Source organism: Aedes albopictus, chromosome 3, assembly GCF_035046485.1.
Source record: "Aedes albopictus strain Foshan chromosome 3, AalbF5, whole genome shotgun sequence".
Lineage (NCBI taxonomy): Eukaryota > Metazoa > Arthropoda > Insecta > Diptera > Culicidae > Aedes > Aedes albopictus.
The window spans coordinates 230,862,086-230,887,305 of NC_085138.1; the positions used below are offsets into that span (position 1 = coordinate 230,862,086).

General features: G+C 41.8%; 2 protein-coding genes and 1 long non-coding RNA gene across 4 annotated transcripts; all 3 read right to left on the reverse strand.

Annotated features, from left to right (window-relative positions):
• Positions 1–718: 718 nt before the first annotated feature.
• Positions 719–8,240, reverse strand: LOC134291539 (uncharacterized). Its single transcript, XR_009999150.1, has 2 exons — positions 7,075–8,240; positions 719–3,951 (listed from the first exon to the last, which is right to left on the reverse strand). It is a non-coding gene; the product is annotated as an uncharacterized LOC134291539 (long non-coding RNA).
• Positions 8,241–11,101: 2,861 nt separating this feature from the next.
• On the reverse strand, positions 11,102–14,289 carry LOC109399304 (protein suppressor of hairy wing). Its single transcript, XM_019671741.3, has 5 exons — positions 13,981–14,289; positions 13,323–13,920; positions 11,851–12,745; positions 11,370–11,627; positions 11,102–11,292 (listed from the first exon to the last, which is right to left on the reverse strand). The coding sequence occupies exons 1-5, from the start codon at positions 14,146–14,148 to the stop codon at positions 11,178–11,180; spliced, it is 2,034 nt and encodes a 677-aa protein (XP_019527286.3). The 5' UTR covers positions 14,149–14,289; the 3' UTR covers positions 11,102–11,177.
• Positions 14,290–23,191: 8,902 nt separating this feature from the next.
• Positions 23,192–25,011, reverse strand: LOC109405691 (alcohol dehydrogenase class-3). 2 transcript variants are annotated; one of them, XM_019678755.3, is made up of 2 exons: positions 24,887–25,011; positions 23,192–24,340 (listed from the first exon to the last, which is right to left on the reverse strand). In XM_019678755.3, the coding sequence occupies exons 1-2, from the start codon at positions 24,971–24,973 to the stop codon at positions 23,228–23,230; spliced, it is 1,200 nt and encodes a 399-aa protein (XP_019534300.3). In that variant the 5' UTR covers positions 24,974–25,011; the 3' UTR covers positions 23,192–23,227. The 2 variants fall into 2 exon arrangements, with proteins under 2 accessions (XP_019534300.3, XP_062715386.1); XM_062859402.1 differs by lacking the exon at positions 24,887–25,011 and adding an exon at positions 24,807–24,852.
• Positions 25,012–25,220: the final 209 nt, after the last annotated feature.

Genomic DNA, 25,220 nt, shown 5'->3' on the forward strand with positions numbered 1-25,220 from the left:
TATCTACAAAACGCTGATTAGACCGGTCGGCCTCTATGGGCACGAAACATGGACCCTACGTGCAGAGGACCAACGCGCGCTTGGAGTTTTCGATCGTACCATCTACGTGTTGCGTACCATCTACGTCGGAGTGCAGATGGAAGACGGGACTTGGAGAAGGTTGCTGAGAGAACCAACCATCGTCCATACCGCGAAAATCGGGAGGCTACGGTGGACGGGTCACGTCATCAGGATGTCGGATAGCAACCCGACTAAAATGGTTCTCGAGGGTCATCCGACCGGTACAACAAAACTTGGTGCGCAGCGAGCTAGGTGGGTCGACCAAGTGGAGGACGATCTACGGACCCTACGCAGAGTGCGGAACTGGAGACAAACAGCCATGGACCGAGTGGAATGGAGACGGCTACTATGTACAGCAGAGACCACCCAGGCCTTAGCCTGATCGGACCCGGAGGCACATTTTCTAGCGTTTTTTTTGTCACCAACATCAGAGGCCGTTCATTATATACGAATACCAAATTTTACCATCTCTGACTATTCCAGGACTCATATAGCGGAAGCAGTAAATGCACGGGGTTTCAGTAAGACTATGATGATTCATTCGATTCCCGGTCGGTTCAAACACTTTTCGAAATGAAAATTTGCTTGACTTCCTTCCTTACATTACTTATGTATAAACTCAGTCTCAAACATTGGTTGGATTTAATCATTTCAAATATTTTATTTTTTTTTGCTAGGTTTCTAACTGCACTCTGAATAGAGTTGAAACCTCTACACTAGACCCGAATATAGAAAAGAGTGCGCAATATTTCAGAAGCAGTTTGCCAGCCGTACGCGGAAAATGATATCCATTAAGACACTGTTGCCAACTGACTCAAAAAGTTACGGTAGAAGATTGGAAAGTTTTCAATTTGTCAGTCAGTCAGGAGATTTGCCTATGTAGTGTTATGGTCACACGGTTTGTATTTGCCTTCTGGTTTGGTTTTATGGTATGGTTCAATATGTTTTTCTTCTCGTTAGTCGTTTTTTTTTTTCATCGAATCAGTCGAACCCCGTATGTTAAAATATAGTCAATCCTGCGTCAAATTGTTTTCCTAATTGATTTCGCTAATCGTTTCCTACTTCTCTGTGTTCATCTCTTGTGTCCTTAAATTGTCATCGGTCCAAAACCCACAGAGACATGTAACTGAACTTCTGATATTTTTCTGTTAGTGTCATGATACCATTAGGATATAAACAAAAATTACGCCAAGTTGGTCAGTTGATTGCAATAAAATTTTAAATAATAAAGATTGCTTGTCAACTATTATGTATTCATCCCCCTACAAATACTATGAAAAATATTCAAATTCGTTCAAATGTCTAATCGGTCCTACCTCGATAAACCTGTTGTGATGGTGTAATACCATCTCTCATGAGAATGAGTTCTGAGCGAGGAGCTGCTCAGATTCTTAGACTTAGCGATGTGCCCGAATAGGTGAAATAAAGTAGAAATGTTTTGACTGTTAATCGAAACAGATGTGTTTTATTTAGAAGTCGTCTCGTTGCTCCTTTTTGGTTATAACAGTGGCGTACGAGGATAAATTTGCCATCAGAATGATGGCTTGGCCACCAAATCCTCATTTATTTTGTTTCGTTTGGAAAGCGTGCTTTGTTCATTTTGTGCAATTATTGTGAGCAACGGTTTTGTGATTGGTGGGGCTGGCTCACCGACACTTCCGGTCCGCTTTAGTGCTTTATGCATCATTGTGGCCAGGTGTTGCTCTAGTTTTTCCAACTGTATTGTAAAGCATGAGCGGTGATCCTTGACATTCTAGTGTAAATTGGGGTATAGGTACTCGAAATGTTGATCGATCACCGATTATTGCTGGCAGATGCAGTGGAAAGTTTGTCTTAATACGTATCAATCGTCTCTGACAAACGAGAAAAACTGACCTCACTGATTACCTGTCTCTGAGCCAAATTTGGTATAGAGTCTTCAGTTTCCGATTAATCGCTTCATGTTTGATGGAGGTTTTTAATCCAATGGGTTACATAGCCGCTATCCGAATGAAGAGAGTAATGTTCCGCGTAATATATCACAAATCGAAAGAGGTACGGTACATTACGTGGAGCGGATATACTGAATTGGGTACCAGACCAAGTCCCTGCTGGGTGGCGCTAAATAGGTGAGCCATAGACAATAGAATCGTCAATGTCGTAGGGCATAGTATGTGACTATTGTCGAAACAACACTATGTTTGGTCATTGTCCAACCAAAATCATAAGCGGCGTCCACTTACACTAAGCGCATAACTATGTTAGGGCCAAGATTAGGATGAAATCATTGATAAAGTATAATAACACTTTTTAGTTTGTGTAGTTAGTTGAACTAGTGTTAACTTTTTATTGGGACATTTTCTGTAGGTTTATTCTGGATTACAATGCATTAGCTGCCCTTTAACTGAACACTAGTTAGGACTGTCTGTGGGAGATCCGGGTTTCTAATTCTGTGTAGGACTTGTTAAAACGGGATGCCTGATTTGTACTGCGGACAAATGGGCTGGAAGTACTGAGCAATCACAATTACTGTCGTACTAATCATATTAAATGCATGCTTTTCTACTTACATCCCGAACGTCGCCAACCGGCAAAGAGGACATGACGAAAAAAACGCGAGATGGCCCTAACAAAAACTAGAAAGGCGATGAAAATTGTCACCGATGCAACGATATGGAAACAAAATAGATGAGAAATTATCGACCAAATCATAATCTATGAACATATCGCTAATGTTCTTTATCATTCTTTCTTTTTCTCGTTTCAGCAACAAAATTGAAACCTCTCTACTATCTCTTCATTTTCTGCCTCTTCCATCCTATTCCCACATCTTCCTATATCCTCTACCCCATCTATTTCATGTATCTGACACTTGTTGGGACTGGTAACGCCAGCGCCTGCCTGTGGAAGATCCCGGTGTGCTAATTCGGTGTAGGACATGTTAACGGGGGAGGCTTAGTAGGTCCACATCTGTCTACAAGCAGATGGGCTGACAGTTGTCGGCCTGGGTGTGGACTGAGCAATTACAATTACAATTACAATTACAATTATTGTGAGCAACGGTTTTGTGATTTTTTTGTGACGTGAACTTGAGTCGTGATTTTTTTTTCTCCAAATAGTCAAAGTTTTCAGTATAGTTTATTTTTGTAAAGCTTACGCGTGTATTTGTGTAAATGGTTTGTTTTTTTTTTATAATTTTGTGTGTAATTTCATCCGCGTATTTTTGGGCTATTTGTTGTACATTGTGGCGTACGGGTAAACCGTACTTTACACGACGGCATCTTTTTGTGTTTCTTTTTTATTCGTCAATTTTTTGGTGTTGGTCAGGTGGTTGATTTGAAACAACATTTTGCTTTTTCCCTGACGGCATTCATGTTTTGGTTTGAGTGATTGGCTGAAAAGCACATTTTTCTTAATTTGATGTAATGTTAGAACATCTTGCTTGCATTTTGAGCTAGGCCATTTTGAATCGTCGATGATTCCTTTTCGTCCAGTCAGTTTTCTTTTGCTGGATTTTGCCTTTTTATGCTCTGTATTTATTATATCCATTTGCTCATGGTGAGCATGAGTACCTAAAATCAATCTCATAGTACAAGCACGACGACGACACCATCGAACGAGTGCACGCGACACCCGTTAGACTTTGTGAACGACGATGAGCTTTGAGTGCTACAAGTTCTCGCGAAGCTAGCTGGTGTGAGCGCTGGGACTTCAGATGGAAGGAGACTGGACTAGTCAGCAGCGAAACGACACATATGTATGCAGCGCATTCTCGTCGGGTTGTGTATACCAAGAATCAAATGGTGAATTGATACTAATTAATGGGAATTGCATACTGGAGACAAGTTCGTCGGAAATGATCACAGTCGGCTGTCGCTGACACTGGAGGACAGATTGTGAAACTCAGACAACCTACGGACTACAATAACAGCCTATCGACTACAATAACAGCAGACAGCGGATAGAAGAAGAGGCGGCTAGGCCAAGGCCAAGCCCTCGCAGGTGGAAGACATCATACTTCGACGAAGGGGTATTTAGGGAGGCGCTCCGCCGTGAGCGAAACTTAATCGGTTTAGACGGCGACGAGCTGGTAGCGGTGCTCTCACGTGCGTGTGATGCGACCATGCCTAGGCGAGTCCACCCTAGAAATGGGAGGCCACCGGCTTACTGGTGGACCGACGCGATTGCGGACCTGCGCCGCGCCTGCCTACGGGCTAGGCGGCGGATGCAGCGAGCACGATCAGAGGAAGAGCGAAACGAACGGCGGGTGGTGTTCGCCGCTGCAAAAGCCGCGCTTAAGACCGAGATAAGAGCAAGCAAAAAGGCCTGCTTTGAGGGTCTCTGTCAGAGTGCCAATACGAACCCGTGGGGTGACGCCTACAGGATCGTTATGGCCAAGACGAGAGGTGTGATGGCTCCTACAGAGCAATCTCCAGAGATGTTGGAGGGGATCATTGGAGGACTTTTTCCGCGTCATGATCCTAGTCCTTGGCCTCCTTTCGTAGGACAGCCGGGGACTGGGGCTGGCGATGAGGAGAGGGTCACCGATGTGGAACTTGCGGGGATAGCTAAGTCCCTTAGCGTAGGTAAGGCCCCAGGTCCGGACGGAGTTCCGAACCTGGCCTTAAAAGTAGCTATTGCAGAGGCTCCCGGGATGTTCAGGTCTGCTATGCAGAAATGCCTGGACGAGGGAGTTTTCCCAGAAGCTTGGAAGAGGCAGAGCCTGGTACTATTGCCAAAGGCGGGGAAACCACCCGGAGACCCGTCGGCATATAGACCAATATGCTTGATTGACACGGCGGGGAAGGTGCTCGAAAAGATCATCCTCAATAGAATGTTGCGGTTCACCGAGGGCGAAAATGGTCTTTCGAGTAACCAGTACGGCTTCCGGAAGGGGAGGTCCACCGTAGACGCTATCTTGTCGGTTACAAAAACTGCCGAGAAAGCACTCGAGCCTAAGAGGAGGGGAATTCGCTTTTGCGCGGTAGTGACTCTGGATGTAAGGAATGCGTTTAATAGCGCCAGCTGGTCTGCTATTGCCGATGCGCTCTTGCGTCTGGGGATACCGGAGTACCTGTACAAGATTCTCGGAAGTTACTTTCAGAATCGTGTACTAGTCTACGACACGGAGGTGGGTCGGAAGTGCTTTCACATAACCTCAGGAGTCCCGCAAGGTTCCATCCTGGGTCCGGTGTTATGGAATGTCATGTACGACGAGGTGTTGAGGTTAGAGTATCCAGTGGGAGTGGTGATTGTCGGATTTGCCGACGACATTACGCTCGAAGTCTACGGTGAAACGATCGAGGAGGTAAAGTTGACTACCAACCACTCGATCAAAGTTGTGGAGGCGTGGATGCGGTCCAGGAAACTGGAGCTGGCTCACCACAAGACAGAGGTGACGGTTGTTAACAACCTGAAGTCGGAGCAGCAGACGGAGATCAGTGTAGGAGACTGTACTATCCTGTCAAAGCGCTCCGTCAAACACTTGGGCGTGATGATCGACGATAAGCTTACCTTCGGTAGCCACGTCGATTATGCCTGTAAAAGAGCCTCCACAGCTATTGCGGCACTGTCCCGGATGATGTCCAATAGCTCTGCGGTGTACGCCAGTAAGCGCAAGCTTCTGGCTAGTGTTGCTACATCCATACTTAGGTATGGCGGCCCGGCGTGGGGCACCGCGCTAAGTACTAAATGCTACCGACGGAAGCTGGAAAGTACTTACAGGCTTATGTGCCTGAGGGTTGCGAGCGCGTACCGTACCGTGTCACACGACGCTCTCTGCGTCATTACTGGTATGGTGCCTATCAGCATTCTTATCAGTGAGGACATGGAGTGCTTCGAAATGCGCGGCACAAGAGGCATACGCAGGACTGTCAGGATGGCCTCTATGGTCAAATGGCAGCGCGCGTGGGACAGTTCCACCAAAGGAAGGTGGACCTATAGGTTGATACCGAGGGTAGATAGTTGGATTAATAGGCGCCATGGGGAAGTCACATTCCACCTGACACAGGTCCTTACAGGTCATGGTTGCTTCCGACAGTATCTACACCGTTTCGGGCATGCGGATTCTCCAGAATGCCCAGTGTGCAATGGTTTAGAGGAAACGGCGGAACACGTTTTGTTCGTGTGCTCGCGTTTTCGCACAATGCGTGACCGCATGCTTGCCACATGCGGGGAGGACACAACTCCGGACAACTTGGTCCAGAGGATGTGTAGGGATGAGTTTGGCTGGAACGCCGTTTCAACGGCTATTACCCACATCGTCTGGGAGCTACAGAGGAGGTGGCGCGTGGACTCGGAGAATGGCTAGTCCAGATGCAGTACAAGAGGTGGTCCAGGGGTTCGGAGTCGGCTTCGTAGGTCATACCGGTGCCCTGCGGTCGAGATCGACCCTTACAACGATTAAGTGGCCGCGGAGAGGAAGTCCCGGTAGCGGTGCTGTCGTGGCGTCGGTCTACTGGGTTGGATCCGAGCCCGCGGTTGGAAAGGGGTCCCCGGCAAGGGTCGGGGTAGGTGAGATCCTGCTGTCTGCAACCTACGGGTGCATCTGATAGGGCCTGAAGGGTAGTGATACCCTTCCTTTGCGGGCAGGTCAGATCGGGTTGCACGTGGGCATCAGTTCTTGATGTCCGCTCAGCAGTAGGGCGCGGGCGGGGTTGACCCTGCCCGCCTTCCGAGGACAAAGGGAGTGGCGAGGACCACTCGGGAAACTGGCTAAGCGCCAGCATGCTACCGTGATGGACTCTCCAAAGCGAGTCATCGATGTTCGTTGCTGCAGGCTACGCAGCTAACCTTGTGGGTGCGATGTGCACTAGCCCCTCTCTGAAGCAATACCTTCTTGGTGGTTCCGGAGAGACGTAGGGTTTGGCGACCATAGGAATGGTTTAGTGGGTACGAGGAGAGAGTAGTCCTGGATTTTACTTTTGTTGTAGAAGACGGCCTGTCAGACCTACACTACCCTAACCTTCTGTTAGGGTGTCTGTTGAGCAGATTATCCCCCTATGGTTTAGAAGGAAAAAAAAAAAAAAAGACAACCTACGGAACCGACTGATCGTTATCCTGTGTGAATTGTGTCTACAAAGTGTTATTTACATACATGTATTTCGTTTTCATCTCTGCTTCTACTTCTAGGGTGATTGCACCAAGTGTAAAGATTGTAAAAAATGACAGTGTTTTTTTTGGATTTTTAACATCAGGCTTTACGATTTTAAAACATGATTTATCGTGTAAAAAAATAGTTTTTTGTAATTGCGTTGCGAATTCCCCTACTTTTCACTCGCGGTAACAATGATAAAACGGCCTACTTTTCTTCACTGGAGCAAAGGTGCCGAAAAGTACTACTTTTCGGCACTCTTTAGAGTGCTGAAAAGTATCACTTTTCGGCACTTTTGCTAGCACACACTTTTTGTTTAGTACCGCTACTTCCGTAGATACAGTTGCTGCTTCTACATGCACTGATCAGTTCGAATCCGAATCAGGACGATTCAGATTCTGATTTGAACTGCCAATCAGGTGTAGAAGCAGAAGCTGAACCTACTTTTGCTTTTGCTCATGATGCTGCATGACGACGACGGGAGCTTGAAAACTTGCGACAGTTGGCCCACCATAGCCTACCTGATCGAAGAAAATACTATGCACTACGTCCTGTCCGTGCGAGCATGGAGGCTCGCACGTGGTTGCTGCTGATACACGTTTGTGTGGCTAGAGAGATTATACTGTACGGGAATTTTTGCAATTACAAAAAACTTTGTATGCAACGCGTTGCAAAACTCGATTTTTTCAGCACTCGTCGTATTTATCCAACTCGGCAAGCCTCGTTGGATAAACCTACAACTCGTGCTAAAAAAATCATCATTTTGCAACTTGTTGCATAAATAACTATTAGGTTATAGTTATCTAATGTAAACAAAATATATAACTGTTTGTAATCTATAAAACTACTCGTCATCCATGAGCTTGGATATGAGTATTGTTTTTGTGATCTGATTAAGCAAGACATATTAAATGAAAGGTTCAGTTTAGGCTAGTTGAATGTCAACATTTAACCTTCAGAAGATAGTAGTTTTGTCTAAAGGGAAGAGGTGTTGTGATGGTGTAATACCATCTCTCATGAGAATGAGTTCTGAGCGAGGAGCTGCTCAGATTCTTAGACTTAGCGATGTGCCCGAATAGGTGAAATAAAGTAGAAATGTTTTGACTGTTAATCGAAACAGATGTGTTTTATTTAGAAGTCGTCTCGTTGCTCCTTTTTGGTTATAACAAAACCATGTCATTTTCTCAAGTGTGGCCTAGAATGTCATCCTAGTCATACACAAATATCGTTGTTCAGCTAATAAAAAGCAGTCACTTTTGCCCAAAATGTCACGTCGAACGCATTGACGCCAACAATGCGTTCAAGTGTTCGCACGTTAGCTTCGAATCTATCAGCACAATGGGGCACGTTCGGTGTAGTACTAGATTTGTAGTAATGAGCTGAATTTTAGTATGGTGAGAAGGTCAAATCTCCGTTTCTGCAAAGAAATGGTGCAAAAAGCGTGGGTATTATGATTCCTTGCCTAATTTGTTGCTGTTTGAGCATGGATAACTATGTTGTTTATGTTGCAAGAAATGGAAAAAACAACAACACTGTTGCCCTAAGTTTTGCTCAAACAGCATCAAATTAGGCAAGGAATCATAATACCCACGCTTTTTGCACCATTTCGTTGCAGAAACGGAGAATTGGCCTTCTCACCATACTAAAATTCAGCTCATTACTACAAATCTAGTACTTCACCGATCTGTCCTATTAAGTGCTGCAAATCGCCTTCCCACTATTAATTCTTCGGTCGATTTTAATTGCTTTATTTAAAATAAGGACTGTTCAATTTATAAAACGGACAACTAGCTTGTGTTCGTCGGGGCCCGTGGCGCAGTGGTCCACACGTTCGCTTCATAAGCGGATGGTCATGGGTTCGAACCCAGCCCCGGCACTTGCAATTTTTCGTCAGCTGCTCTTCCCCCCGAGAGTAGCTGGCACTTGACCCTCTTCGGAGCATATAGCTCTAACGGACCCGGAATTTGGATATCGGCGAATCGCAACTCATAATGGACCCCCAATTGGACTGGAAAAGGAACAGCAGCCACACATCAGCATTATCGTGCTCATCATTCTACCATGGACAGGGTAGAAGAATGAAAGAAGCACAAAGGCAACCAGTTCAATACAATAGAATAGAATAGAATACATTTAGGCGCTGTACAACGTGAAAGTGCAGCGTCCAATCGGAATCGCTCACGTAGTACCCTAGTGGACAAAAGAGCTGTAAATTAGGTTAAGTGATTAAGAATAAAAACTAGCTTGTGCGATATCTTTTTTGTCTTTCAATAAATTCATTATCAGTTTTTTGCATAACTTTCATTAGCTATTCTCAAATGTAGGAAAAATATAACATTAAGCAAAATATTCTTTATTGTGTACCTGAAGCGGTTTTCGTAAAACATCAATAAAAACCCATTTCTCAAAATTCGATATAACTTTCCACATACTTAACATGCACATTTTCATGAAGTTTTTATTGAACTGGAATCTTATACCATTCTACTAAAGGTAATGCTCAATAGTTGGTCAGTAATAATGCACCAAGCATTCTCCAGCTTGATCTAGTGAGTTGCCTTGTTTTCATGAAAATTATTAAAAAAATGTTCATTTAAGTCCTGTGTTGCAATAGCATCACGGATTCGGCTAAAATTTTGTCCAGAGTAGAAGAATATTGCTCTCTGAATGATACAGAAGAAAAATTTATTCTTAATTGCATTTTTCATCAAAAATTTAATCCATAGAGATGGTCAAATTAAAAACTGTCATACTTTTTGCTCCATTGATGCAAATTTTCGACTCTAGCGAATCTTGTTATTATTTATTTTCAACAAAGTTGGTCCTATGTTATTGTACACCTTATTTAACAATAATCGGATGCAAAGTTTTAATTTCCAACATCATTGTTATGCAAAATTTGCATTAGGTTGCATGGTTAATTGGAAGAACCTTCAGAGAACGAAACTGTTTCGATTACTGTGTCTGTAATAGCGCACAGTAACCAAACCAGTAATGCTATTAAGAAGCAGTTTTCTGCAATTAAAACCACATTATTCCCACTTTCGACTGGATGCATAAAAAACTTGATTATTTAATATTTTCATGCTCTTTTTGCTTTACCATTGAATTTTATTCAAAAAATCGAATCTCACTTGAGACTTCAATATCTCAATACTTAATTTTCCAATTGAGTTTAAATTTTGCCAGAATGTTTGTAACTTATGATGCTGCAGCATGGCACATATTTTTCTGGTATTGAAAACGATACACCATATGTGACCATTAATTTTATAAATATTTTCAATTTTCAGTGATCGAAAAATTCACCTCATTTAACACCTGGCTGATTTTCTATAAAATAAAACTATTTTTATTTGATTCAAAAATGATTACTATAATAAAAGATGACGTACTGAACAGCGAAGCAAGGGTGGTTAAATTTGAACTACGCGTCTTCTTTTTATAGCCTTGTAAAGTTGTCCGTTTTATAAATTGAACAGTCCTTATGACCAACTAACATTGTAAAAATTCAAAAAAGCGACTATGAAATCAATAAATTACTAATCAAAATCAACCGAGAAACGTGGGAAAGAAAGCTCAAACAACATTTTGAAGTCAGCTGGCTGTAAAAGGTTCCAAAACCTGTCACAAATCCTATAATGCTTTTATTAGGATTTGTAACGATCATCAAAACCTTCTCAAATCCAACCGACTTGGAACTATTGCTTGGGAATAGACTTTAATGAGCCCCGGCGGTTCCTCCGTGTTTATCGAGCATGTCTGATGCATATGATCAGCCATACTCCATCTGCAGCAGCCGGTTCGTGATGAACCGTTGGAGGCGCATTAAAGTATTAAAAAGGTGATATGTTTCACTAAAGAACACTACATTACAATAAAATCAAAATGAAACTCCTTCACTTTAATACCGTCAACCCCTGCGAACTTGGCCAGGGAATAATTTCGAATAATTCTATACAAATGATACCCATTGATATTTATGTTGCTACCCTACATTTTTATTACAGTTTTGGACATAAAACTTACCTTTGTTGCTTATAGATTACTCGAATTTCACATTCTTCCCGTGAGTTTTCATGTGTAGCTTCACGTGATGCTTCCGGCTAAATGTTTTCCCACATTCAGAACAATCAAATGGTCTAAATCCAGAGTGTAACCTATCACAAATCATTAGATTGCGATCACTTATTTTCGACAAATGGCAAAAATGTACATTAAGAGTAAAAATTCTTACCTTATATGGCCCTGAAGAATTCTTTCCGCTTTGAAGTGCTTCAGGCAGATATCGCATTGGTACTTTTTCTCCTCGGCATGCGTGGACATGTGGTCGCGCCGGTGACTCGAAGTGCGGAACTTTTTGTCACATCCCGGCACCGTACAGGCAAACGGGCGCTCGTCGGTGTGCGACCGCATGTGGATGGTGAGATCACACTTCTGCAGGAACGCCTTCGGGCACTCGGTACATGTATAGCGACGGTTTGCAAAATGGTTTCTGAAATGGGTGATGGTTAGCGAAATCCCGAGTAAAAGGTTTCCACAAATCGACACTATATTTTTGAAGTTCAAATACTGTGGCCGATTGGTCTAGTCGAACTAAGGAAATAAATATCGTATTTTGACATTCATGTGATGACACTCCTAGCTCTAATTTTGTTTTTTTTTTTTATAATTGGAACAAGTCAAAACATAGAATGATTGAATACAGTAATACTTACTTTGTGTGCACCTTATACGACGCTTCGGAGGTGAACCGTTTGAAGCAAATTTGGCACACCATATCGGGTTGCGAAGGCAGCACCTTGGCGTCAGCAACCAAACCAGTTTTCTTGCAGAGATGGTTTTGATTCAAATGTACCGTCAGCTTGAAGAAATCCCGGAACGTTCCCGAGCAATCGTACGGGCAGTCATACCTCGATCTATGGAAATAAACATGTTGCCGTATGAAGCTTGCGTCCGCAAACTGGTCCTTGCATATTCCGCATCTGTGGATTCGATCATATCCGTAGGTATTCCAAATGCGACTGACGTCTTCAGCGCTAGTTTCCTCGTTTTCGTGAATTGAAGAGTAGTGCTCCAAAGCATCAGACCACGTTTCAAAAGCTAAGCTGCAGAAACCGCAAACCACTTGTGACCTTTCATTGAGGTGGAACGTTTTCATTCTTGGCAGGCATATGTCCAACCCCACGTTGTAGAACTGCTCATGTACGATCGCATCACTGGACTCTTCAAAATCTTCACGATCTATTGCATTACATTCTTCAGTGGTGGCGTGGTCCTGTAGTTTCGACAATGTCGGATAGACCACCTTACAGTTGGTGCATCGATAGTAATCTACTCTATCGAAAATAGTTTCAATTGTCTGCTCGTGGATGGCATAATGATCATTGAAGGCTGATTTAACGCTCGAAACAAACTGACAATAATTGCATTTCTTCTCAATGCCAACTTTGGAGGTAGCTTCTTTGAAACTTCGGCTAGATTTGACTTCAGTTTCAGGTTCTTCTTCTTCTTCTTCTTCTCGAATTACTTCGTATGTTAAGTATTCAATAGTTTCATGTTCAATGCCTTGCTCTGCCTTGTCATGGTTGTCCGATTTGTCGCTTGATTTTTCTGAGGAAAAAAGATGATAATTTAGCTTAGTATACATTAGATATCAAGTAGGTATATTAATAAAATGCACTCCTGGAGTTGGACCAACTCAAATACAATCATTTTTGTAACATTTGCTAAAAGCCGCTCGGTCCCTAAAAGAGCTAAATACTAGCGTCAAATCCTACCAGCAAAAGTAGAACAAACCTGAGCAAATGGATTGAAGCAAAAATAACTGAAAACAAAATGAATGGACGGACAGTCAGTTCTTGGAATGTGATATCCATTAGATACAATCTCCAGAAACTGGAGTAAGCGAATTACAAGCATTGGATGCAATCGTCAATGTTTCAATCAAGTACCATAAAGCGGAAGCGATAGAGCAGAACTTGGAGTTAGGGCAACTTGCCACAAAAGTTCAGCCTATTGGACGCAGTGGCTTAATTTCCCCAACAAGGGAGGAAAAAAAAGGGCAACTTGTGCAAAATTTCATAATAATGGATGCGTTTTAGTTCACCGTAGATAAGAGCAAGAAGTGACCGTTGTATATAATACGGAGAACTGAAATCAAAAGTAGGTAATTACAGCATCGACTTACCTACGAAGTTGAACTCATCCTGCTCCAAAAGTGCCGGCATTTCATTGTCATCGAGCTCCAGGTCCGTATCGTCGACAATATTATCCGCCGCTCCCATATCGTCAATCACGTCCACCTGGCTGAAATTATCGTCATCCATTTCCGTCGTCTCTTCCACGTACAATGTTTCGTTTGTTTGACTGCCCGTTTCCTCTTCAACCGGGGAAATCTCAAAATTTTGCAACGAAGGATGATCTATCTGTGTGGAGGCATCTTTCTTGGTGACTGCTAGCGATTCGGTTTGACACGGCGATTCTTCCGTCTTTGGTCCAGCTTGGCAAGCCGCATCGCTCGTGGTCGGTTTCGCTGCCCGGGTGATCGTCAGATATTGATGACATGTTTCTAAATCTTCTTCGTTGATAATTAAAGGACACGTTTGTGTGCCCGCTACGCTCAGTTCCTTCTTTAGTGGTTGGGAAACCGGTGGTTTTGCAATGCCGAATATTTCATACAACAGATCGAACGATTTTGTAGTCTTCTCTCTGAAGGAAAATAGCTCCTTCAACTTGCTTTTGCAATCTACGCAAACATTTTTCGGGAAGGCTTCGTTTTTCGCTGGCTGAAATATTTTTATCTAGTAAATGCATTCATAAAAACGAATGCTTCACAATTAATTTACCTTGATTCCCACGGTAGATTCCAGCACCTTGGGGAAAGAGATGATTTTGCCGTCCAGGATTTCGTTGCAGAAAATTGGCTTCAATTGACCCGTCGGAAATTGGCCCAAACAGGTGCGGCACATTTCGTCGGCATTGACCTGAAGCTCCAGCTCGTCCGAATCCTTCATTGTGGGGCAAATCTTTGCACGATTACCTGATTTTTACGAGAGAATATTCGGAATATTGATACTGAAAATTTTGCGAAGCCAAAACAACAAAATACGAATCACGATTCAAATTTTAAATGTTTACATTTTTAGGCCCACCCGATGGGAAATGTCAGAATCAAAATTTACGCCTACCCTACACGGAGAGACACGCGGATTAGAAGCAAAAGGTTGCACTAACATTTGAGGGAAGATTCATTTATTACGTCCATCGTTTTTCGGGATTTCTAGACACCCCCCTACCCCCTCTGTCGCGCTATTTTCCTATACCTAATACACGTACTGTCACACTTTCTTAGACCCCCCCTCCCCCCAAAATGTTGGACGTAATTTTTGAACGTTCCCTGAAAAGGACGTAACTGCTTTTGCAGCCATTCACACACTGAACGGCGGCTTGCGGTGGAAATTACTACACTGCAAAATATTTTTGCTGGTAATCAGCAAACTTTGCTGATTTTTGGCGTGCTGATTGCATTCAGCAATACAAATTACTGAGTATCAGCAATTATTTTTCAACTTGCTGAACCATCCAGCAATTTCGACAGTTGATCAGCAAAGTTGTGCTGAAATTCAGCAAAAATGTTGCTGAAATTCAGCAATTTCTTTTGCTGGTTTTTGGCGTGCTGGAAGCATTTCAAAATTTTTGGTGTGTATTCTGAGGGTCAATTTAAAAACACAACGCCACTAAATTTGTGCAGACTGAGTTTCGTTTCAATAGTCTATTTTATGAGGCTAGTCAAACGACAGAACTCCGCGCTCTGATGTTTACGTTTTCAATCATCATCTGGTTGATGATGGTTAATGACTGCACGCAAGTCAAGCGTAGTTTTTGAAACTGGCTAAAACCATAATAAGATATTTTTATTTAATTTTTTTTCGCTAGTTAACGAGTGAATCGTGACGAAAAAAAATACCTGATTAATTATTGAGATTTATATTGCTTCTACGACAGCTTTTGAACCTATTTTGGCTCAAATTTCTCATATCTCCAATTTGTTGAACAAGTACCTTTTCAAAAATTACGCGATATTCCAGCATAACAAACGTGCGTGGAATTCTGTCAGTTGACGCCGCTGCTGCGATCAGCTGTTCTGAAACGTCTCGTAAAATGGCTTATTCAACAGAATAATTATGTTTTCAATTTTACTGTGGAGTCAATTTTCAATTAAAAAAAATTCTGTTGGCAGCCGGATTCGAACCAAGAACCTTGACAACACCAGGCTCGCACGCTACCACTCGGCTATCGAACCGGATGATGTGAGAAGAAACAAAACGCACACAAGGTCGATGATCATGTTTTGCCATGGTAAATTTAAAAACATTTTTATGCTTGTCATTACTGCAAGCCTCCTTTAGTGCACAAAGCTGTGAATCGTACAGGGGGTGGCCAAAATGTTTGCGATAGGCAACTTTTTTTCTCTCACAAAAAAATTCAACATCGCTGTAACTTTTCATAGCGTGCACAAAAAATTCTACCGTCTACCCTCGTTCGTTTGACCGCATGTAATCTGAACACTTTTTAGTTTGACCCTCTCTAATCTGCACATCGTTCAAACTAAAAATGGTTCAAACGTCATTCTGCTAATGGAACGGTGTGAAACGGAACGCAGAACCAAAACAAAACACCAAATCAGGTTGCCAGTAGTGTGTTTTTCGATGCTAACAGAGTTGCTAGACGTTCAAATTAAAAATGAACCCCGTTGGTTTGCATGAGGTGCCGTTCAAACGAACGGGGGTAGACGGTATTGTTTTTTTTAATTTTAAAAGATAATTCACACCGTCTTCAGCCAGAGGCTGCACAGACTGAACAAATTATAGTTTATTGCATTGCTAACTGGACTGCGACAAGGTGCGGAATCTTAAATAAAAGTGCGATATTGCATCAAATCGTTCCGGTGTCTTCACCGCACTTATTCATCATGAGCTAAAGAATAAGCCATTTTACGAGACGTTTCAGAACAGCTGATCGCAGCAGCGGCGTCAACTGACAGAATTCCACGCACGTTTGTTTTGCTGGAATATCGTGTAATTTTTGAAAAGGTACTTGTTCGATAAATGGGAGATATGAGAAATTTGAGCCAAAATAGGCTCAAAAGCTGTCGAAGAAGCAATACAAAACTCAATAATTAATCAGGTGTTTTTTTCGTTGCAATTCACTCGTTAACTTGCGAAAATAAATTAAATAAAAATTTCTAATTATGGTTTTAGCCAGTTTCAAAAACTACGCTTGACTTGCGCGCAGTCATTAACCATCATCAACCGGATGATGATTGAAAACGTAAACATCAGAGCGCGTACTTCTGTTTCTGTCGTTAGGCTAGTCAAACGACAGAACTCCGCGCTCTGATGTTTACGTTTTCAATCATCGTCTGGTTGATGATGGTTAATGACTGCGCGCAAGTCAAGCGTAGTTTTTGAAACTGGCTAAAACCATAATATGATATTTTTATTTAATTTTTTTTCGCTAGTTAACGAGTGAATCGTGACGAAAAAAAATACCTGATTAATTATTGAGATTTATATTGCTTCTACGACAGCTTTTGAACCTATTTTGGCTCAAATTTCTCATATCTCCAATTTGTTGAACAAGTACCTTTTCAAAAATTACGCGATATTCCAGCATAACAAACGTGCGTGGAATTCTGTCAGTTGACGCCGCTGCTGCGATCAGCTGTTCTGAAACGTCTCGTAAAATGGCTTATTCAACAGAATAATTATGTTTTCAATTTTACTGTGGAGTCAATTTTCAATTAAAAAAAATTCTGTTGGCAGCCGGATTCGAACCAAGAACCTTGACAACACCAGGCTCGCACGCTACCACTCGGCTATCGAACCGGATGATGTGAGAAGAAACAAAACGCACACAAGGTCGATGATCATGTTTTGCCATGGTAAATTTAAAAACATTTTTATGCTTGTCATTACTGCAAGCCTCCTTTAGTGCACAAAGCTGTGAATCGTACAGGGGGTGGCCAAAATGTTTGCGATAGGCAACTTTTTTTCTCTCACAAAAAAATTCAACATCGCTGTAACTTTTCATAGCGTGCACAAAAAATTCTACCGTCTACCCTCGTTCGTTTGACCGCATGTAATCTGAACACTTTTTAGTTTGACCCTCTCTAATCTGCACATCGTTCAAACTAAAAATGGTTCAAACGTCATTCTGCTAATGGAACGGTGTGAAACGGAACGCAGAACCAAAACAAAACACCAAATCAGGTTGCCAGTAGTGTGTTTTTCGATGCTAACAGAGTTGCTAGACGTTCAAATTAAAAATGAACCCCGTTGGTTTGCATGAGGTGCCGTTCAAACGAACGGGGGTAGACGGTATTGTTTTTTTTAATTTTAAAAGATAATTCACACCGTCTTCAGCCAGAGGCTGCACAGACTGAACAAATTATAGTTTATTGCATTGCTAACTGGACTGCGACAAGGTGCGGAATCTTAAATAAAAGTGCGATATTGCATCAAATCGTTCCGGTGTCTTCACCGCACTTATTCATCATGAGCTAAAGAATAAGCCATTTTACGAGACGTTTCAGAACAGCTGATCGCAGCAGCGGCGTCAACTGACAGAATTCCACGCACGTTTGTTTTGCTGGAATATCGTGTAATTTTTGAAAAGGTACTTGTTCGATAAATGGGAGATATGAGAAATTTGAGCCAAAATAGGCTCAAAAGCTGTCGAAGAAGCAATACAAAACTCAATAATTAATCAGGTGTTTTTTTCGTTGCAATTCACTCGTTAACTTGCGAAAATAAATTAAATAAAAATTTCTAATTATGGTTTTAGCCAGTTTCAAAAACTACGCTTGACTTGCGCGCAGTCATTAACCATCATCAACCGGATGATGATTGAAAACGTAAACATCAGAGCGCGTACTTCTGTTTCTGTCGTTAGGCTAGTCAAACGACAGAACTCCGCGCTCTGATGTTTACGTTTTCAATCATCGTCTGGTTGATGATGGTTAATGACTGCGCGCAAGTCAAGCGTAGTTTTTGAAACTGGCTAAAACCATAATATGATATTTTTATTTAATTTTTTTTCGCTAGTTAACGAGTGAATCGTGACGAAAAAAATACCTGATTAATTATTGAGATTTATATTGCTTCTACGACAGCTTTTGAACCTATTTTGGCTCAAATTTCTCATATCTCCAATTTGTTGAACAAGTACCTTTTCAAAAATTACGCGATATTCCAGCAAAACAAACGTGCGTGGAATTCTGTCAGTTGACGCCGCTGCTGCGATCAGCTGTTCTGAAACGTCTCGTAAAATGGCTTATAAGTGCGGTGAAGACACCGACACGATCTGACACACCAAATCGCACTTCCTCGTCGCACTTTTAACTGCGCAATGTGCAATACTTACATTAGACAACGGACAACACACAGAACACCCAGTGGCCCAGTAATGAATTTTTCGTTTGGCGAAAAGTTTCCACCGACTGGAGCGGGAATCGAACCCACACTCCGAGGCTTACGATACGCCTAGACGACTGCCGCCGCTAACCGCACGGCCACGAAGCCCAATATTTTTTTTATTTATTTTTTTTCATTTTTATATTATACCTGTTTACCCTAATTGGGATATAAATGCAGTTGTTTAAATTGCAGTTTGTAGAGGTTTGTAGGCTTTCGCTCCCCCCTCCGTTGCGCTTTTCTGTATGAAAATCCTAATATTTTTGTATGGGCCGTAACCGAGGCCGTAACGCTCTGCCGTACCAACAGCGAGTTAGAGTTGATTTGTTTAAATTGAAAGGCCTCTTTTGACTCCCAGGTTCCAGGGGTACGACGCGGTCGTCCCATTTCCAAAAACGAAAGGCATTTTTCGTAGCACATCGTCTACGGAATCCGCTGAACCCCGTTGTTGATGAACAAAAAGCATTCGCCCTACAATACACGGCCTTCAATCGTTCAGTACGTCTAATTGTACGTCTCCGTCTGAGATCATGTGAAATTGTACCAGGAGAAATCAATGTTTTCCGACGTTCATTAAAACTCTTTTCTTCAGTACTTCAAAATAAACAAATAAGGAAACCTCGTTATCTTGGTGACGACATTTGTAAATTTTGTGTTTGCTTTGATATACCTAGTGGCGGAAACGGAGAACAAAAGCGTCGCCTCGGGCGAAATTAAAAGTGGGCGAATATGCTGGGGGAACGACTGTGGTCATAAATTTGAACGCATTTGTTCCCCACATTTACATCTTAGTATTAAATCTATGGCCGTACTCTCCTCTTCCCCTAGAGCGTTATGTAATTTGTGGACGGCGCCTAAACTACATGGCGATGCTGTGCAACTGCATACTTCCGTATTCCGTAGGTCTGGCGATATTTCCTCGATTTTAACAAAAACTTTATTAGTTACCAAAATAGATGCCTGTTAAACGAAAAAATGTGGTTACATATTTGTATGAACATAATTGTTAATCTATACTACTTCCATGATTTAACAGTATTCATGGTTCAACATTGAGCTAATAGCTCTGTCCAAATTATATATATACCTGAGGGTATCCAAAACATATATTCGGTGTCCAAAATGTCATTCTAATAGGTGATTAGGGATGCTTTCGTTAAAGTTTTTGTCACCAGGAACGCAAAGTACAGTCATATTATAAGAGTATTAGTAATTTGCAAAATTTGCATATTTGCAAAATACTCAATTGGTTTCTAAGGAATTTAAGGGACAATTTTTCCAACGTTGTCCTCAGCCTGTCCAAAATACATGAATTACCCTAAACTAACGATATTTATCAAAATACCTTAGGAGAGACGAACCAGCCAAGGGCTGAAAGTCTCTCTAATAAAGACAAATCAATCAAAATACCTTATGAATTTTAGCCATAACTAGAAAGGCAGCATCTATTTATTACGTAACGCTTAAATCAAGATTTTTTGAAACCCCCTCCCACTTTCGTAACGCTTTTTTGTATGAAAATCCTAAAATTTTTTTATGGCTCGTAACGCTCTGCCGTACTCCCCCTCCCCCTAGAGCGTTACGTAATTTTTAGACAGCACCAAAGTATCGATCTATGAACGTCGGGGATTACTATGCCCACAGGGTTATCGACGCTTGAGGATATCGTGTTGGTAAATATAAAGGCCGTTTCAAAAGTAAAACCAAGTATGTAAACCACGTTTGATGTGGTAAAACCTTAAGGAAGTCTTAACGTTATTTGGCTGAGTGTAAAAATTAGTTAGTCGCTATAGTAAAATAAAAAACCGATTGATTTGAACTAGAATTATATTTGTGTTTAGGTACAACTTATTTCTCTGCATGGGAATTGTATAGTCTCCAATCTATCGTTCAGTACCGTGGATTACCCATAGGTGCGGCGATAGGAAACTACCCAAGTAACCAAAAGTTCAGATAAAAGGGTACTTTAAAAGCTAAGCAGTTTGTTCGAGGTTACTCATTAGCCTTCTAAGCAGCTTAATTTTTTAGTGATTTTGGAACTTGAAAGTTCACATAAGCACGCTGGATAGCCTTCTAAGCAGGTTCTCAGAGAACTTTGACAAAATTCATGTAGAAACAAAAATGTGTTTTTCGGAATCACAATCCCACCCTGTTGGTGAGCTTGTGCTTCATATGTTTGGAAATTGCTTCTGATAATTATATTTTCACACATGTCGCTGCTATGTAGATTCGAACTAGATCCTCCTGCGTGATAGCCTGCCGATTTACCGCTGCGCTGCTGAAGACACATGTCAAAGTCAAGCTAACTTCACTACTGTACAAATGTACAAAACTAGCTGCCGACAGAAAATCGATTCAAGTTAGACTTTTCCTGTTGTTCTCTCATTCGCAACTGTAGTACTGTGGTAGAGCAGGGTTCTCACGCAGCGACTATCGGTTCGAATCCGATGGGCGCCAATTTTTTTTTGCTCATGCCTAGTATTCATTGATTTGACAAATTCATATTTGTCTTTGTTGCATCTCGCACCAAGAGCAAACGGCGCAAACGTTATCGGCTGTTCAACCAATAGAGGTAATAAACTATAGAGGAAGAATGTCGCTGGCGTCGCTGCCGAAACATCTGTTGCTGGCGGAGATAGGCCGGGCTATAAGTGTCAAAGCGAAAAAGTATGCAGTTTGACAGATAGATACCCGACATGTTTGCGAGCGAGAACAAAGGGAACAGCAGCGACATTCGTCCTCTATAGTTTATTAACTCTATTGTTCAACCACGTCCCAGCAGCGTGTGAATTGTTTCATTGAAACACGCTGCGCATTGTACAGTTCATCCCGTCGTCGACGACACGGTAGGCACCGTGCACGCTGTATCTAGCGCATTGCGGCGCGTGCGGCTATAGATTTAATTGTGTTCTATTTGTTCGTCTCCATACTGTGTCGCCTATAAAAGGCAACAGTGAATTGGGCTCTTTAGGGGTATCCGGATTATTTCATAATCGGATTCTCCGCCCAACAATTAGTCGAAATCCAAAATTTCATCATTTTCGGAGTCCCGGAACTATTTTTAAAATGCATTTGAAGTTTGTATGGGGAATTTTTTTTGTTCGGGTCGAACTGTCACTTTATCGATTGAACTGTCATTCTATCCACGAAAATGAAAACTGTTTTGTTGATTTAATCATCAAAACAAAAGAATTGGAATCACGTTATACTCAGAAAAATGAGCTCTTTCGATTAGGCTATATAAAATAGCAATATTTTATCCACTAAACAACCCAATTGTACACATAGGTATAAGTTTTACTCTCCCCATCGAGCAGACACACCGTCTGTCTCGATGGCAAATAAATAGTTAGTTTGGAAAGCAATAGTTGTTCTTCTTCGTCGCCACCTGGAGTCCTACTCCTCCAACCGACACAACGTAGAATCCTAGCCCCAGACGAAACAGTCTTTTATTCGTGTATGCTTAAACAGTTGTTTTCTGTAGAATAAATAAATTTAATCTTCATTGAAACACTATGCTTCTGAACTAAACTTCTATGAACTTGAAAGTTCCGACAAAGTTCCAATTAGCATCTTAAGCAGCTTTAAAGCTCCGCGAAGTTCAGATAAAGTTCCGAATGGAACTTTCTGGCTGCTTAAGAGGCTACCAATGAGCCTTGCTGGAACTTGTGACCGAAGTACCAGGTAGGCTCATCGTTAGCCTCTTAAGCAGCCAGAAAGTTCCATTTGGAACTTTATCTGAACTTCGCGGAACTTGAAAGTGCATTTTGTCATGGGAAGCGGAACTTTTGGTTACTTGGGTAGTAGGCTCTTTCATTCCTCACGGAGAAACTGAAAAACTCAAAATTAGGTACTTTTAAACTCAATTTTGAGTTCTTTTTCATCTCCCTTTTCATGCGATCTTTCTATTGTTGTCAGAGAGTGAAGAGAGAAACAACCCAACTATTGCAGTTCCGTGCGTCAAGCCAAGACTGAGTTTCTAGCACAGTACTCAAATTTGAGTGAATACAACCTAGTCAAAATTTCGGTTGGGTGCAAAAAACTTAAAATTAGGTATTTTTTTCACATAGAAGTAAGCGGGAACAACCCAACAAAAACATCGATTCCATCAACTCAAAATTGGCTTGACGCACGCAACCCCGAAGTTGGGTGGAAAGAACTCACTTTTGGGTAGTTTCGTCTCTCCGTGTACGGTGCTCTTATGCGAGTGACGTTATGTTTGAACCTTGGTTTGAACTTTGTTAACATGACGCCACTCCCATAAGAACGCCGTAGGAATGGAAGAGCCGATTAGTTTCCTATCGCCGAACCTATGGGTAATCCACATCGGTTCAGTACACCGGTCTGTCGTGCTCGATTTGGCTAAAAAAATAGTAGTTGATACATTAAAAACAAAAAAAAAATGTTGAAGATCACACAACGGTAAAACTTATTTCAAATAAGGTTTCATACAACAAAAGGAGGTTGGGGATATGTAATCTCGTTTAGTCTTAGTTGTTACATGAATCACATATATGTCGTTCGATAACCTTTGTTGACATATAGATACCTGTTTTTTTTTTCTGTTGAACGAAATCAAATATCATCTTTAATATCAGTGTAGCTTTATTTAGTTTTGTTAAAATATTATAACTGAACGAATGCTTTTTCCTTCATGCATGAGTTTAAATGCTTCGTTTATTTTATCTATTGACATAGTATGTGTAATGAACTCATCTACCATTAGTTCCTTGTTCATATACTTTGTGACAAGCTTTGGTACACTTTCCACACTTTTCCATCCTCCGAAAGCAGTTCCCTTCCACGTTTTACCAACAATAAGCTGTAACGGACGTGTTGAAATATCACGCCCGGACTCTGCTACACCAACAATAACGGAGACTCCCCATCCACGGCAGCAGGACTCAAGTGCCGCTCGCATTGTCGTTACATTTCCTACGCATTCAATTGTGTAATCTAATCCACCTTGCGTCTTTTCGATGAGCACTTCTTGAATTGGTTTATCATAATCATTAGGGTTGACAAACTCCGTGCACCCAAATTGTTCTGCAAGTTTGAATTTGTCAGGATTGATATCGACACCAATGATTCTAGTTGCTCCCGCGGCCTTACAACCCATTACCGCGGCCAATCCAACGGCTCCTAGACCCCAGACGGCACAGCTGCTTCCTTTGTCGACACTTGCGGCATTCAAAGCTGCTCCATATCCTGTTGGGATACCACATCCCAGTAAGCAAACTTTCTCCAACGGAGCAGATTCATCAATTTTGCACAAGAAGTTCTCACTTACAACGGTGTACTCGGAAAAGGTTGAAGTGCTCATACAATGGTATACTTGCTGACCCTTACAGGTGAACCGAGTGGTCCCATCGGACATCAGTCCCTTCCCCGGACCGGTTCGTGTTTTCGAGCACAAGTTCGTTTTGGGGTTTTTGCAGGACCTGCACTCGAAGCACTGCGGAATGTACAATGGGATCACGTGGTCTCCCGGCTTGAAGTTCGTAACGCCATCGCCGACACTTTCCACAATTCCTGACCCTTCGTGACCGAAAATAACCGGAAAGGCAACGTCTGGGTCGTATCCTGCCAGGAAACTGGCATCCGAATGGCACACGCCCGATGCGATTACCTTTATCCGAATTTCTCCAGCTTTTGGCGGAGCAACCTCGACGGTTTCCACAGAGAGGGGTTTGTTGGGCTCCCAAGCTACGGCTGCTTGGCATGAAATAGTCTGAAATATGGAAAAAGAAAGAGTATAACATATGAGGACGAGCTGGACGACGTTTGAATTATTGAACGATGTACAAATTAGCGGGAGTCAAACTAAAATTTCTAAAATTTCCCTATTGGGGAAAAGCCTGCTCCTCTGCTTGTTATATGAGCACTTCCGTAGTTGTTAACTTAAGAGAAGGTACTCTATGCCCAAGGAAGTCAAGGGAATTTCCATTACGAATCACCCTCAGCATGGTCTTGCTGATTACCCGCGCGATTTGCCAAATGTTATTCTGCTGATCAATAACACCTCGTCTTACGGTAACAATTATTTAGTTGAACTTTAAGGCTTGAGGCCTACACAGGGTCAACTGTATGAAAAGGAATGAACTAAAGCTCAAACATCTGTTTGACACTTTAATGAAAGTTCGATCGAGTTAAAAAAGATGTTTGAGCATTGGTTTCTTTTTGAACAAATATTTGACCATGTATACTGGAATTTTAATTTGATAATTTTAGAAAGCACCGCACACAATTCTTAACTGAAAATTGAGACCACACGAACCTGTCCTGCTGTTTTGAACATTGCTGCACTTGAACTGATAAGTCTATTCAGACGGCAACCTCTCAAATAATCATTTTTGGTTCGCATTTGAATGAAGCGCCGGTACGGTGGTAAAAGATAAGATGAAGATTACTAGCAAACAATTCATTGCATAGTGCTCTGATTGCATATCTGTCCGTTGCGTAAAGAAAGTTGTTGAAAGAAACACGTTGAGTTTTCAATAAACTTTTTAGTTTTTTGTTCAAATTAATTCCACACTGTGTAAATAAAAATAGGAAATGTCACTGAATTGAATTGAATGAAAAAAAAAAATGTCATGACATTATCCAATTTT

What these genes read in the sequence shown, in the direction of transcription:
- LOC109399304 (XM_019671741.3), bottom strand. Translation starts at nt 14,148, where the DNA reads ATGAAGGATTCGGACGAGCTGGAGCTTCAGGTCAATGCCGACGAAATG. An exon ending in AATCTACCGTGGGAATCAAG is followed by an intron (nt 13,921 to 13,980) that starts GTAAATTAATTG and finishes AAAATATTTCAG; the next exon opens with CCAGCGAAAAACGAAGCCTT. An exon ending in GGATGAGTTCAACTTCGTAG is followed by an intron (nt 12,746 to 13,322) that starts GTAAGTCGATGC and finishes TTTTTTCCTCAG; the next exon opens with AAAAATCAAGCGACAAATCG.
- LOC109405691 (XM_019678755.3), bottom strand. Translation starts at nt 24,973, where the DNA reads ATGCGAACCAAAAATGATTATTTGAGAGGTTGCCGTCTGAATAGACTT. An exon ending in TGTTCAAAACAGCAGGACAG is followed by an intron (nt 24,341 to 24,886) that starts GTTCGTGTGGTC and finishes TCCATATTTCAG; the next exon opens with ACTATTTCATGCCAAGCAGC.